At 35.2% G+C, this 14,857-nt stretch overlaps 1 protein-coding gene across 2 annotated transcripts; it reads right to left on the bottom strand.

Annotated features, from left to right (window-relative positions):
• Positions 1–8,643: 8,643 nt before the first annotated feature.
• On the bottom strand, positions 8,644–14,453 carry LOC104587834 (flavanone 3-dioxygenase-like). 2 transcript variants are annotated; one of them, XM_088896880.1, is made up of 4 exons: positions 14,040–14,453; positions 10,857–11,285; positions 9,749–9,838; positions 8,644–9,246 (listed from the first exon to the last, which is right to left on the bottom strand). In XM_088896880.1, the coding sequence occupies exons 1-4, from the start codon at positions 14,400–14,402 to the stop codon at positions 8,914–8,916; spliced, it is 1,215 nt and encodes a 404-aa protein (XP_088753006.1). In that variant the 5' UTR covers positions 14,403–14,453; the 3' UTR covers positions 8,644–8,913. The 2 variants fall into 2 exon arrangements, with proteins under 2 accessions (XP_088753006.1, XP_010243876.1); XM_010245574.3 differs by lacking the exon at positions 9,749–9,838 and having other exon boundaries at positions 14,040–14,452.
• Between the last annotated feature and the right edge of the window lie 404 nt (positions 14,454–14,857).

The following is a 14,857-nucleotide window of genomic DNA, read 5'->3' on the forward strand; positions in this document are numbered from 1 at the left end:
TAGTAATAGGATCTGCCCCTTTGTCGGACAAAGTGAATGATTGGAGAATGCACTTTCTCTGATGTAAACCTAAACTGTTGGCAGTTGATTTCAAAATTTCAAATTTATTGAAATTGATTTTGCAAAATATATTTATATAGAGATATTCGTATTTATATTATGGTTTCATAGAATGTTTGCAAAAGGTTTTAATTCCCGGAATCCATGTGAATAGAGAGTGCAGCACTGTACGTTGCAACCGAGGGAGAGGTCATCTCTTGTCGGGCAGTGTTTGATCATTATGGGCTGAGAGGTTAAGTGTAAGATCATTTAGGGATAATAAACCTGATGGGCTAATCTTACATCTGCCCACAGTCCTTGTGCCTTCATAAGATGACTGGACCCAAGGACCATTTAGTGTAAATGTTGGGCCTATTAAGAGCCCATACTGATGGACTCAGGGGTTGATTGTATTCAGTAGTGAATTCGGCCATACCTTGTAACAGAGGTTGCGCTGAACCCATGTGGCTGATGTGGAGATCAATGATAGGGTCCCACGCCATACAAAGAGAACCAAACTAGCCAACGCTTAAAGGGAAATGAGCCTGAAAGCTTAGTGGGCCTAAAGCCCAATTCAAATTGGGGTAAGGGGGCGAATCTGGGTATGTATTAGCATATTAGGATAGGAGGATAACTCTTATCCACTTAAAGACTCCAGATCCAAATAGAGATTTGGATTAGGAAACTTCTAATTTGATTAGGAGTAGCTGATCTTGATTTGCAGATAAGATAAGGGATTTTCCTTATCACTTAAAGAGTTCGGATCCAAATAAAGATTTGGATCAAGAAACTCTTAATCAGATTAGGAAGTTGACTCTTTAAGGGTTATATATAAAGAGGAGGGTTATATGTTAAAAGGTTACACAGATCATCTACAATCTGCTTCCAGTTCTCTCTCTCTCTCCCTCTCTCTGCTCTTGCAACCCTACCATGTTTGATCTCTACATCTTGGAGTGATCAAGATTGGATCTTGATATTGTTTCTTGGTTGAAGAAACAATCATGAAGCTGTGCTCACTTCCCTGTTCAATTCTTGCTGAAGAATCTAAGGTTGTTGAAGAACACCTTACTGATTCTTTCTCACCCTAAGTTGTCATATTCAGTGGAGGAAGAATTTGGTAACTTCTTTGGGCGTGAACACCTATGTTGGGAGGAACTTTTTTGTAGACTCTATATCAGGTATACCTCTCCCTATTCTTGGTTTAAGATTTGATCTAGATTGTTTCAAGAACGAACTTTGAAAATGCAATTTTCTAAAATAGGGAATACGATTCCCGGATAGGAGAAAGAAAATTTTTAAAATTTCGCCCAGTCACTTTGCATGGTTTGGCCATCCATATGATGGATCTCCCATCCCTTTAGTTTCATGCTACCAAAATGTCATACACACCCACAATGAAACACACCTCTTAATTAATAGAATTTTTTATGCATTTTTCTGCAAATGGTTTTTTTGCATTTTTTTCTACAAAATTTCTACATTTTTTTTTGCAATTTTTGCAAATTTTGAGTATTTCATGCACTTTTCTGAATTTTCTACAAAATTATTATAATTTATGCATTTCTTGCAAAATTTCTGCAATTTCTGCATTTTTTGGTATTTTCATGCACTTTCTGCTTTTTTATTTTTATTAGGGGAAAAGTTGGAAATCATGACTTATTCTGATTCCAGCCTCTTAATGAACCAAACAGCATAAATCAGAATCGGATTCCGATTCTGGTCTGTACCAAACAATCAAGCAAAATAAGCCATTCCGAATACGATTCCAAGGGATTCTGATCACGAACCAAACAGGCCCTTAGTTCATTTATAGGATCTAAAGATTACAATTTTTGGACAACTAAGATTTTAAATATTAACCATAAATGATATGATGTTATTAAAATACTCATATATATATATATATATATAACTTTTATAGCTTGTATGTACACAAATCAAGGCAAGTATTAGAATTATATAGTAAAGATGTGTATGCAAAATCCATATGCTACCATCATCAAGTTTACAATGTATAGATTTAATCAGTTCATTTTAATCAAATTCATATGTTATGTGAAACCAATGGCAAATAAAACCATAAAAGTGAGAAACATAAATATATTTGAGAGAGGAAAAACTCTATAAAAGTCTGCTCAACTAGTTCAATGGTAAAAGAGGAAAATACAAATACAACATGAATTCAATCAGATAATAACCACAGCTATTCAGAAGTTTGACAAACATGATATACTCATTAGACAAACATGATATACTCATTCCGGGATTTTGGAATTAGAACCTGCCCTATTTAGATCGGTTCAAATGTCAGCTAGCCGTAATTCCTAGGTTGGCTCTAGGGTCTACCCATAAAACCTGTTCTTAAAAAATAATAATAACATGCTATTTTTTTTTTCCTTTCAAAGTTTTGACCTTAATAACAATCTATCATAAAACATTTCACATTTTAAATATATATAATTACTCAATCTCAAAGAAGATAAAACATAATCCATAAACAACCTAAATAATATCACATAGTCACTATTAATCTGTAAGACAAATATACACACATTCCACAATTTAGTTAAATGCGATCTCAATGTAAATAGAATACAATTCACAATCAACCTAAATAATAAAACATAATTGATACATAATCCATCATTCAAACCCATATACATCAAAAGCCAAATCTCAAGGCTAGTTCTCCAATTCATTTCGGGTAGAGTAAACCCCAAACCCTAGAACCAATCTGGGTGGAATTAATTTTAAGAATTTGAAACTAGACCCTACTGAAGAACCATTTGGAACCAACCTTACTAAAGCCAGTTTGAGGTCGTTTCAATCGGTTCCAGGTATAACAGGCTCATTTTCTCACCCCTATTAGACACCTCAATACTTTTTATTTAAAGAAATGTTGTTTTTAATGATTATTGTCAAAACATATTGACTTTGTATCCTTAAAAATGTATTGATTTGGCTGGTGTGACAGTTGTATTTGTAGAATATATATTTTGATTTATCAAAAAAAAGAATATATATATATATATATATTAGAAACCATTTTTTTGGTAAAGATTTTAGAAACCATTTGATCTATACATTTTTCTTGTCACCAATTCTTATGTTTTTTTATGAAAGGAAATCTTCTTTGGAACCCATGTGGTTTGGTAACAACTTAAGTTGTTTGAAGTGAATGACACGTTACTTTGTCTTATAGGATAAAATATATAATGTTTTTTCTTTTTTTTTTTAATGAAGCCCGAAAGGAAAATTTTCATTCATAATTTCAAGGAATACGAACAGCAAGCAAAGTGAAAAAAAAACCAGGAAGCAGACTAACTTGCCAAGTAAAAAAGAAAAGATAACCACGAACACTGGAGAAAACAGCTTGAAAACCTACACAAAGAGTGCAAAATCATGAGACGCCAGAAAAGGAGGGACATCTGCCTTATTGCCTTTAAAGAGTGTCGCTCTCTCTACAACGAAACCAAGAATTAAGACTGTGTTTGGTTTGAAGGAAAAGGTAGGGAATATAGGGAAACTTTTACAAACCTTGTATAGGTATCCCTATGTTTTCCTTCCTTTCCCTACCTTTTCCTTCAAACCCATATAGCCTAAAAGAAAAACCTTTAGAATGCAAATGGCCATGGCATACCCCAATCCATGAATAGGCTATAAGCTAGGCCAACTTTCATTATCAACAATGTCTGGGTTTACGCTAATCTCTCTAGGCGAGATATCAGACAAGAGGGTGTTTCACCTGTTGGATTTTAATCTCATTAGGCTCAGTTTGGAAAGAGTACAAATGCAAATATGTACAGCGTAAATACATACAAAATATAAGGTTTTGCACTCTACATATTTGCATTTGTACTCCTTCCAAACTCAACCTTAGAGATTAAATCCAATGGGGTTTGATTGGCCAATTACATGAAAAATTTTGCCTGCACACATATCTTGAAAATAGCTTCTTTTCTTACTAAAAGCAGTTTTTTTTTTAACTTGTCCCACATTGAAAAAATATAAGTTTTGTTTTGGGTTTCTTAATAGGAGTTGATTTACACTCCTTAGATAAAGAGAGGAGAGTATGAAAGCTTGCTACCACGCAACGCGCGCACACGTGTGTGCGGCACAATGAGGCACTTTGCGTGCACCTGCGTGGCATGTGAATGGAGGCTTGACTTTTGGTGCAAGGTTGACCGTTGATGGGATCAACGACCACAATTCTATCAGGTATGATCAGGAGGCATCATTCAAATTGTGACTGTTCAAAGAGTCTTTTCTGAACCAACACCTTCATGACTCTTCAAAGATTATTTAAGGAGCACAAATCAAACATTTACACACAAAATAAAAACAATTTTCAAAAATCACTTTCTTGACTTTGCTGCTTGCAGATACTTGCCCAAGGATCTGTTGTATCCTGAAAACGGATTTGCTTGTAATCCAACAGCAAACTCAGTGAAACTAAGTGGGGACAAATAACGTTCTAAAGATAGTATCTTTAGACGCGCCTCAGAGCTTCTCCTCCAAGTTTTAGTGACCCCATTTTTCAACATCACCCGTCCAAAAGAAGTGGCTAGAAAGACAAAGTTTAACAAATTTGCGAGCAACATGATTGGAATTCCTCTTGAAATGACAAACCAAGACTGAATCAAAGGAGTGGAGAAGCCGCTACAGTCCATAATATAAGAGTGAATAGACCAATTAAGGAGGGGAGGATGAGACCTCCAACAGTTTTGGATTGGATCCAATATGATCGAAACCTTATCAAATCAGATTTGGACGACCCATTATAATTATTGGATTGGGCCATTCCTTAATAGATTGGTCCATATTCTTATTGGTCTGAATTGGACCTAAACCAAATTTCCAATAATCCGATCATGAAGCCAAATCCTTTTCCAATTTGAAACCTATCAAAACTGAAGTCGTCATAAAATCATTTTTACAAAAGCACTTTTATGAACAGTTTTACAATTCACTTTTATAAAAGTAATTTTATAAAAAATACTTTTACTAAAACACTTTTACAAAAATATTTTTACGAAAGCACTTTTATAAAAGTAATTTTATGAAAAGTATTTTTACCAAAGCACTTTTACAAAAATATTTTTACGAAAGCAATTTAACTTTTATAAAAGCACTTTTACAAAAACAGTTTTATAAAAACACTTTTATGAAAGCATTTTTATAAAAGTAACGAAAGCACTTTTATAAAATAAATTTTGCAAAAGTACTTTTATAGAAGTACTTTTATAAAAACACTTTTACAAAAACACTTATACGAAAGTACTTTTATAAAAGCACTTTTATGAAATTACTTTTATCAAAACATTTTTTTATAATTTTTATATGTTCTTTTTTTATATAATTTTTGATATTTCATTCAATTTGGATCGGATCCAATCCAGTCCGTTTACATTTTAATGGATTAAATTGGATTTGGACTGGATTGGTCCAATCCATTTGTAAGTAGACTCACAATGGACTGGATTGGGTTGGACCAAATCCAATCCAATTGACACCTCTACTGGATAGGATCCATAGCATCTCCATCTAGTATATTCTTCTATAGTTGAAAGAAATAGCCAACCTAAGGCCAGCGAGAAGAGCCTGGGCTTCACCTGCAGGATGCAGATGGAAGCATTCACGTTCACCTTTGTAAAGCAATCTGGTGGTGAAATAACCCAAGAAGTAATCCTTCAACATAGTAAGGGATGCCGCAATAATGGAAGAAGGCTGACTGATTTTGCGTTCAAATTTGAGCTTATTACGAGCCAAAAGTTCGGGCTTTTTTTTTCGGCCTGAGTCTAGGCATAGCCCTTAGATATCCAAGCCCGGCCCGAGCCCAACCTTACCATATCTTAACCTAAGATCGACTCACCTATGTACATATATATGCATAGTTTTTTAATAAAACATACATATATGCATATAAGCATATGTTTATATATATACCTTTATATTAAATTTTATTGTGGGCTGATTGACCAATTTGAGCCCAGCCAGGCCCGAGCTCAACCCAAATACATCAAATTTTAGTTCCGGTCGGGCTTGGGCCTTATGCCCGTTTCTTAGAGTTGGGCTTGGGTTGAGATGAAACTTGGACCAGCCTGCCCGATTTGCAGCCCTATTATTAGGAAATGTGAGATACTAAAGTTTTAGATTGACCTTTGGTGGGCTATTTTGGCATGTATGTATATTTCTCTTAAAATTCCAATCTGATCTCCTATTCAATGGAAGTACCTTGAGCTCTCCAATCTGATCTTCTCCCAATCGGAAATGTATATCAACCATCTCAAACCTGACCGTGGGTAAAATAAACACCTGTGATGTTAGAAATATGCTTAGGTCATGTTTGGTTTGAAGGAAAAGGTAGGGAAAGGAAGGGAAATGTAGGGAAATTTTTACAAAACTTGTACAGGTTTCCCTGCTTTTTCTCTTTCAATCCCTATTTTTTTCCTTCAACCCAAACACAACTTCAGGCTCAGTTTGGAAAGAGTGCAAATACAATTATGTACAGTGCTGCTTTAGAAATACACTATATTTGTATTTGCACTATATTTGTATTTACACTGTACATATTTGTATTTGCACTCTTCCCAAGCTGAGCCTAAGGCTGTGTTTGGTTGCAATGCAAATAAATTTGTACTGATACAAAACCATAGCAGTGCAAATGATTTGAGTGTAAATTCTGATTTCTGATCTATTTTGTTTTCAAATTTTACCTTATTTTGTTTGATTGAAGTACAAATGAAGTAAATTAAAACATGAAGCAGAATAAAGTAAAATCCAAAACAAAATAAAACAAGACTTTATATTTTTTACATTTGCACTCCCATACATTTGTACTGATGCAAATAAATTTGCGCTGCAACCAAAAACAATCTAAGGCTTGAATTGGAAGGGGTATAAATACAAAATGTAGAGTGCAAAACTGAGCCTAAAAAACTAACAATATTTGCAAGATTAGAAACATGCCCACTATTCCACTTCATCATTTAAACCAAAATTAGAAAAAAAAGGGGTTTATACATTCACTCAAATTGAACTGTTATGGGTGAATGAAACTGTATGTGGGTTTGTGAGGAACCTAAATTAAATAAGCAACTAATGAAATAGGGGAAAGAAACAAACAAAGGATATATTAGTCAAATATAAATTTGTAAATGAAGAAAACTGGTTGGTTAAGGTTGGGTTAAGATTAATTACTTTTATCACTAGAAGATAAAAATGACACATTTTCTAATGTGGCAATTGTTTTTCTTTTCAAAATCAAAACCACACATGTTAAATATAAGGGTGTCAATGGACTGGTTTTGGATTGGACTCCATCTATTCCAAAATCAATTTGGATGGATTGGATGGATCAACAAGATATATTGGATTGGACCAAGACCTGGTCCGTCCGTAATAAATTTATATTGGATTGGATTGGACTGAGCCAATATCTGGTCCATTGATATAAGATAAGAATATATGTGTCAATGAACCAAGTTTGGATTGAAACCGATCTAAATCAAAATGAATTTGAACAGATTGAACGGTCCAGACATTGAATTGGACTGATCTAAATTGGTCCAAAACATTCATTGGATTGAATTGGACCTGATCCATTTATAATGGACTCACATCAGACTGGATCTGATTGAATCAAATCCACTGCAATTGACACCCCTAGTCAAATACTCGCTCACTAAAAGTGTGACTGTATGGCATTTTAAGTTATCACAAATTATTAAGTTAGGCTAAGTTTGAAAAAAAAAATGTTAGGAACGTAAAAAGAGTTTCAGATTTCCACCAAATATAGTAATGACCCCACCCAAAAGCCTGTAAATTATGCTTGGTGAAAACCCTGAAAAGCGTTTTATGCTTTCCATTTAAGCTTCTTTTAGGAGGTGTTTGGAATTACTGTCAATTTCTCAGAAAGCAGCTCCGCCGTGTCAAAACGTTATTTTGGCATTTTCTCTTTCGGGGAACTTAATTTGTGCTGAATCTCGGAAGAGGATGATACTATGCATGGCATTGATAATTTGTGTCTAATACTTTCTCTTTAAACTTGTAGTTGAAGCCCTAGCTATTACTGTTTTCTCAGAGGGGTGGCCGCTGATACTAAGGCCCCATTTGGTTTACTGGAATAGGGGTCTGGAATTAGAATAAAAATGGATTATTCTGATTTCAACTATTTGATTGGGTGGAATCGAAATTTCATTCCTATTCCTATTGAAATGGTATTCCCCCAATTGAGAGAATCCCTGCCTCTCTCTAACTATTACCGTTAGTCCACAACTTAAACTTAGCACAAATGTTAAGTCATAAGTTTAATTAGGAGATAAAGATACGATAAAAATTATAATAAATTACAAATCTGTGATTAAATTCATGAGTATAACAAATTGTGAGCATCTTTTGTGATTTATTCTCTAGGGCAAGGTGGTAGGTTTAATTTATTGCAAAAGATGCATTTAATTGGATTTCATTAATTGCACAAACAAAGGCGTGTGCACTGCTCGTGTTGGTGGCTTTTCTGTTTGGTATATATAGAATAAGAATTTAAGAACATATGGAGTGTAGGTGTAGCGCATTTCTGTTATATGAAAATTTATATAATAGAGCTGCAAACAAAGGTGATAGATCAGTTTATTGACAACTCCAACACAAAAGCTAAATATAATTAATTATACATGTAATCCTAATTATTAAGTTAAACTGTTCATATGCGTAATTTATATTAAAGCGAGTTCATCACTATATATGTAGCTAGCTAATACGTCATACTAATTAATTAAATGGCTCCATTCGCAACTAGTGAAGGGCCTCTCCTCTTATTTAATTCCAACAACCTGATCTTACATATATATAGTTATTAACTATCAAACTAGCTAATTAAACAAATATCTCTTCTGGGCGTTTGAGTTTGGTCTCCTGCTGCAGCTGGTGCAGGTTGGGTTTCTCCGGCTCTTGCTGCAACTGCTGCTGCTCCTTACTGGGGATCTTCTTGTTCCAGCCAACCGCCAGCTCGTTAGCAAACTTCCTTCGATACATCTCAGTAAAGGTGATTGGTTCATCCAGCACTGCCTTTTCTCCTTGTCTGATTTTAAGAGGATACACAATTGCCTCTGGCGTTGGGTTATGGAAGGTCGCGATTGACAAACGGCTGTAGCTGGAGTTAACAGCTACTTGATGATCTGCGCTCTTGAACCGCCCATTGCTTAGAAACTGCTCATGCACACAAAATTATACATATATTAATTATTTCTTGTTATGCATGTATTTACAACTTAATATGATCAATATTCTATCTCTTCTCCCATTTCAATTCATTAAGTCTGGTCAATTAGGTTGAATTCGGGCTAGCTAGACTGACTTTTGGGTTCTGAACCTGATTCGTTGACATTCATTAATGATAATTATCTTGATCAATCTGGTTTTTGTTCTAAATTGAGTAAATTCAAATTCTCTACACATGGATTGGACATAGCAGCTACTCTACAACTTGGGCAAACGTCTGAACTCAACCTAAAAAAAGTCAGGTTGATGTGGGTCAGGTCAAAGTTCAGGTTAATTAGGATTACCTTTAAAAGTATGAAAATCTGACTTAGGCAAGCTGTATTTGGCATTCCTTATTTTAAAAATTTATCTCTTTTTTCTGTTAAAAATTCAATGTTTATAGGGACATTTTAATCGTAAAAAAGAGATAAATCCTTAAAATAAAGAATACCAAATGCAGCCTTAATATCCGATTGATTGGAGTTGATGCTTTGGCCAACCTGGCTGAACTCAACCCGAACAGCTTCATATTTGTGAGCAACTGTAAATAGTACATAAACATTTATTTATATGAATATATATATATATATATATATATATATATTTATATGTGTGCGTAAATATGCATCTATCTATATTCTTGTCAATAATTTTAAGTTCAAAGTCTAAAATTTTAGAAGAGCATGCATGATAACTAGCTGTTTTTACATATAATAATACTAAGTAACTGAATTGACCTCACTCCTTTTTTTCGTCTAACTAGTCTAGGACATAAAAACTATTGGCAAAACGAAGTAGAAAAGTGAACCCAACCAAAAACTTTGAGGTCGGGTTAAAGCTAGGGTTGAGGCCTCGGCCAACTTGGCCTACTTGACCTAATTCTATGCCAGAATGCTTTATATTTATTTGTTATAAATTTATTTATTTATTTATGCATTCAGATTTATTCCTCATAAAGTGTGCCTCACACCAATTTCATGACACATTACAGCTGTGCATTGAGAATATCTTTCCATGAATGACAACATATACAAATATGGGAGATATTCCCCATGTGTGGCTACAAGTGTTATTATGGTTTAAATCCGGATTTTCAGACAATGGTAAAACTGAATTGAGATTAAAATAGCATTTGGCTGGGGGTTCTATAGCTCAGGTGGACTTATTATGTTGACTTCAACCTGTCCTAACCCCATCCAACTTGCACCCCTAATGGAATCAGCTACCAATCTACCATGAAAAGCTCATAGCAAGCTTTTACAAGGAACCCATTACCATATTTCATATATATTTTCTCAACAAAGGGGAATAATTTGTTAGAGAATAAAAATTAACAGAGACCCCACCTAACAGCTTAAGCTTTTAAGTTGAATGGTTTTTTGAGATGATATTGGTATTAGAGATTATTTGAACAAATTTAATAACTAATTAGATTTCATCACTTATGAAAGAATGTTAGAGAATAAAAAACTATTTAGAGACCTCATCTAACAACTTAAGCTTTTTAGATTGAACAATTGCTTGAGATACTATAACAAAAAATGTTGATCTATACTCACATAGCCATGATCGCCAATGTTGACAACAAGTGCACCCTGGATGGGCTGGACGGTGACCCATGTCTTGCCCCCATCTCTTGTAGCCTGGAGCCCTCCCACCTGGTCCTGGACGAGAAGAACAATAGTGCTAGGATCAGTGTGTCTCTTAACACCAAGTGCAAGTTCAGGCTGTGGACATTTTGGATAGAAGTTGGTAAGCAGCTTCTGATTCACGTTGATACAAGCTTTAGCCAGGGCCTCTTTCTCAAGGCCCATTGCCTCTGATAACACCTCCATTAACTTGCAGGCCACATCCATCATCTTCTTGGTGTAGCTCTCCGTCACTTTCCTCCATCCCTCTGGTTTGTCGGGCCACCTCGAGTAGTCCCGACTCTCAACAGGATATGTGAAAAAAGTGAAGAACTCGCGCCAGTCATGGAATGCCTCTCCCTACAAACAAGCACCCCATTGGGCTTAAATGTACCAGCAGATATTTGGACCAATAAAAGCCAGTTGATATCAATGTTCTAAATATCAGTAAGGTGTATTGGTCTGTATCGATACTTTTTTTTTTATGTTTTATTTAATTTTTTTGTCAAAATCAATTTAGAGAGATCGGTTTAAATCTGGCTATCCTTTGAACCATGACCTGACTCAATACAACTCCTGTAGGGACGTATCGGAAAAGGCCCAATATGATATATATCAGCCGATACGAGTCAATATGTAACAAAATTTTGATCCTTGATTGATATACTCCGGATCTGCTACTTATAAGTTGTTTTCACATCTCTATCCACAAAACACCATTGCTGTGGGTAGGGATGTGGGAACAATTCGTGGGCAGCATATCCTAGCCCACTCAATATATTCTGCGAACGCATATAACAGGGTAAGCAATTAATCAAAAGTTAGGACAGCAGTACAGTTTTACAAAGATAGGACCCACTTGTGTTCATCAGTGATTGGTATGTAGCCTATTATACATATCCTTGTTCGCAGCAGATCCAGCCTATAATAAAGGCAAAGTAGGTAGAGATGCAACTCAGGTTGGCCCGAATTAGCCTATATTCATTCATAACAAGGACTACTCATAATTTCTGACATCTCCATTACAGGATAATTAATTAACAGATCAAAGGGGGTGCTTTTGCATATATCAATGTACTACAGGGGAAATTTAAGTACTTGTCAAAAAACACAAGGGAGGTTGTAAGTTTCCAAATGATCAAAAATACAAAAAAGAAGTTGATAAAAATACAAGTGAAGTTATACTACTAGTTTTTAGATTCTTTGAGGAGGGTAAACCTGAACAACCCTAGAAAAAAAAGTAACTTTTAAACACAATATTCCTAATGACGAATTGGAGCTTCATATTTATTAGACTATAAGGCCCTATTCGCTTTTTGGTAAGTTACATATTCGAATAAATGCACTTACGCAGATAAGTGTTTTATAAGACAGAGTTATCCAAATAAATACATTTATTCATGCTCTTTTATTTCGTATGTAAATAAGGCAATGATCATTTTAGCCATAAAAATTCATTATTAAAAAGGACATTTTTATCCCATCCAAGTGTTAACAACTTTCCTCCAATGTGGAAAAATTATTTACCCACATAGAGGATAAATATCACTTACCCGGAAAAATAAACTTTCCTTGATCACTGCAAAAAGAACATAAGATTCTTAATCAATGAGAATTATAATCCCATTGATCAACTTTTCCCCTTTCAATATCCAAAATAAGAATTGCAAGTAAAAACTTGTACACACTCTAAAAACACGAGCATCCTGTCACACATTGGAACATCTCCCTATAAATTTAAGATACACGTATGAAAGATATTCCTAATGTATGGTTGAAAGTTGTGTGCATTTACTCATGGGAAATCAGGGCTAAATACACAACTCAATCTTTTTTATCAGTAAACTATATGCAACCATCCTGATCCCTGTACTTGGGGGAAAATAACACTTTAACCCCTAAGTTATAGGCAACCACCCTGTACTTGGGGAAAATGGCTTTGCAACAAAGACAAACCTGCCAGCAAACTTTTTCCCTTGTGTTAGTATTTTGTCGGGCAATTTCATAAAATATTCCTTTTCACTATTTTTACAAACTAAAGTACTAAACTACCCTTATTTTATGATCATTTTCAATTTTTGAAGTTAGTTTTTCTAAAATCCAATGTTTTTGAACTGTAGAACCGTTCAGATTGGGTTTAACCCATACTGTTTAACCACTGAATCATTCGACCTGGACAATAGTTCATAGCTGTTCGCAAAGCACGGTTGCAATGGCTGTTAGGAACCAGTTTTGTGACTAAATCCAAACTCCCTGTGTTAAAAACGAGACCAGATCTGCTCCTCACTCCTGTGGCCTCACACGGTCATCCTACCATGCATTGGGAATCTCTTATTATTTTACGGGAGATGCTCACAATGCACGGTGGATGTGCCTGTGAGGCGACCATTTGTGAAGAATATATCCCACTTCGTTAAAAATGAATTCAAATATGCTACCAACACTATCCCAATTCGTCATTACGGTCCTACATTGGGAACATTTCTAGTGTGCGGCTGTAATGACCTATTGGGACAGTGTTGGTGTTGGTAGCAGATCCGGCCCTATTCAGAAAAAAAAAAAAGCTAAAATTAAAGTTCCTCAGATGTCTTTGTTGCAAAAGAAAGCTCAGTGGTCTATTAATGTTAAAACCCCAGTAAACCCATGATTTTTAAAGAATTGGAATCCCTATCCAGTAACCAGAGAACTTCCCTGACCCTAATTGCATAATTAAGGAGTGAATTCAAATTTGCTCCCAACAAACACTCCTAACAAGCCATTATAGTCACACATGGGAAACATCTTGCAGTGGCATGCTAGAACGGTGTTTGGGAGCGTTTTGTTGGTAACAGGTACATAGTTCTGTACCTACAATATAAAGAATTTGGTGCATCTTTTCGTAAGACTCTGTTTAGTTGGAAAAAAATGAACAGATGGAAAAATATAGTCTTAAAACACGAAAAATCTGTTTTAGACTATTTTCAAAGAAAAATGTACATTAATCAAATGATGAATAATCTTCAAACTGTTAAGATTATCTTAATGCAAAAACTCACGTTATTATCAGATCTAACAGGATAAAATTGATACATGAAAGAAAAACACAGTACTATTTTAGTTTTTACGTTGGCTCACCTGGAGGTGACTGGAAACCAGGTATCCGCCCTTCTTGCCACCAGTCATATCGAATTGGAGCTTCTCGTCATCAGACAAAGAGAAGAATTCTCTGCTCAGTCGGTACATCTCAGAGATGAGATCTTCCTCCACACCATGGTCGATGACTTGGAACATACCCCACTCCTCGCATGCCTCCACTATTTTTTTGGATATCTCCTCTCTCTGACTCTCAGACTCTCCCATTATTCCAGCCAGAGAAATCACTGGGATTTCATTGCTGAACTGGTTGTAAGCCACTTTGGGACGGTCATCCTCTATTCGGATGAAACTTTGGGGGAGTGTCTTTTCCTCAACCAATGCTGTCAACGGAGCGAACGTCATTTTGTTACTATCTCTCTCTGCGTAATTCCTTCTTCTTCTATCATTATATGTGTTTGTTGTTGCTTTCGTCTATATATATATTGACATATTGTGTTCTCAAGAGAAATCAGGACTGGTCCGAGTGGAAACAGGATGACACCTGTTCATGATACGTGTATGTTTTTGACGATCTGTGTATTCAGTATCTGGCTCTGCCGACTGGGGCTGGACGCTGAATCCATGCGAACAGAGCTAACATTTATTAATCTTACGGCCTATATAATTATATATATGTATATGGGCATGACATGCAAGCTGCAAGGTGGTAAAAGCTAAGCTAATATCTTATACTACTCATGGAGAGTGGTTTTCATGTGTAAATAAAGAGGTGATATACAAAATAATGTTATACAATCAATTTTTAACTTACTGTAACAAAGCCATCACAACCATTCACTTATATATTTATATTGAAT

Source organism: Nelumbo nucifera, chromosome 1 (assembly GCF_055504915.1).
Source record: "Nelumbo nucifera cultivar China Antique chromosome 1, China Antique-T2T, whole genome shotgun sequence".
NCBI lineage: Eukaryota > Viridiplantae > Streptophyta > Magnoliopsida > Proteales > Nelumbonaceae > Nelumbo > Nelumbo nucifera.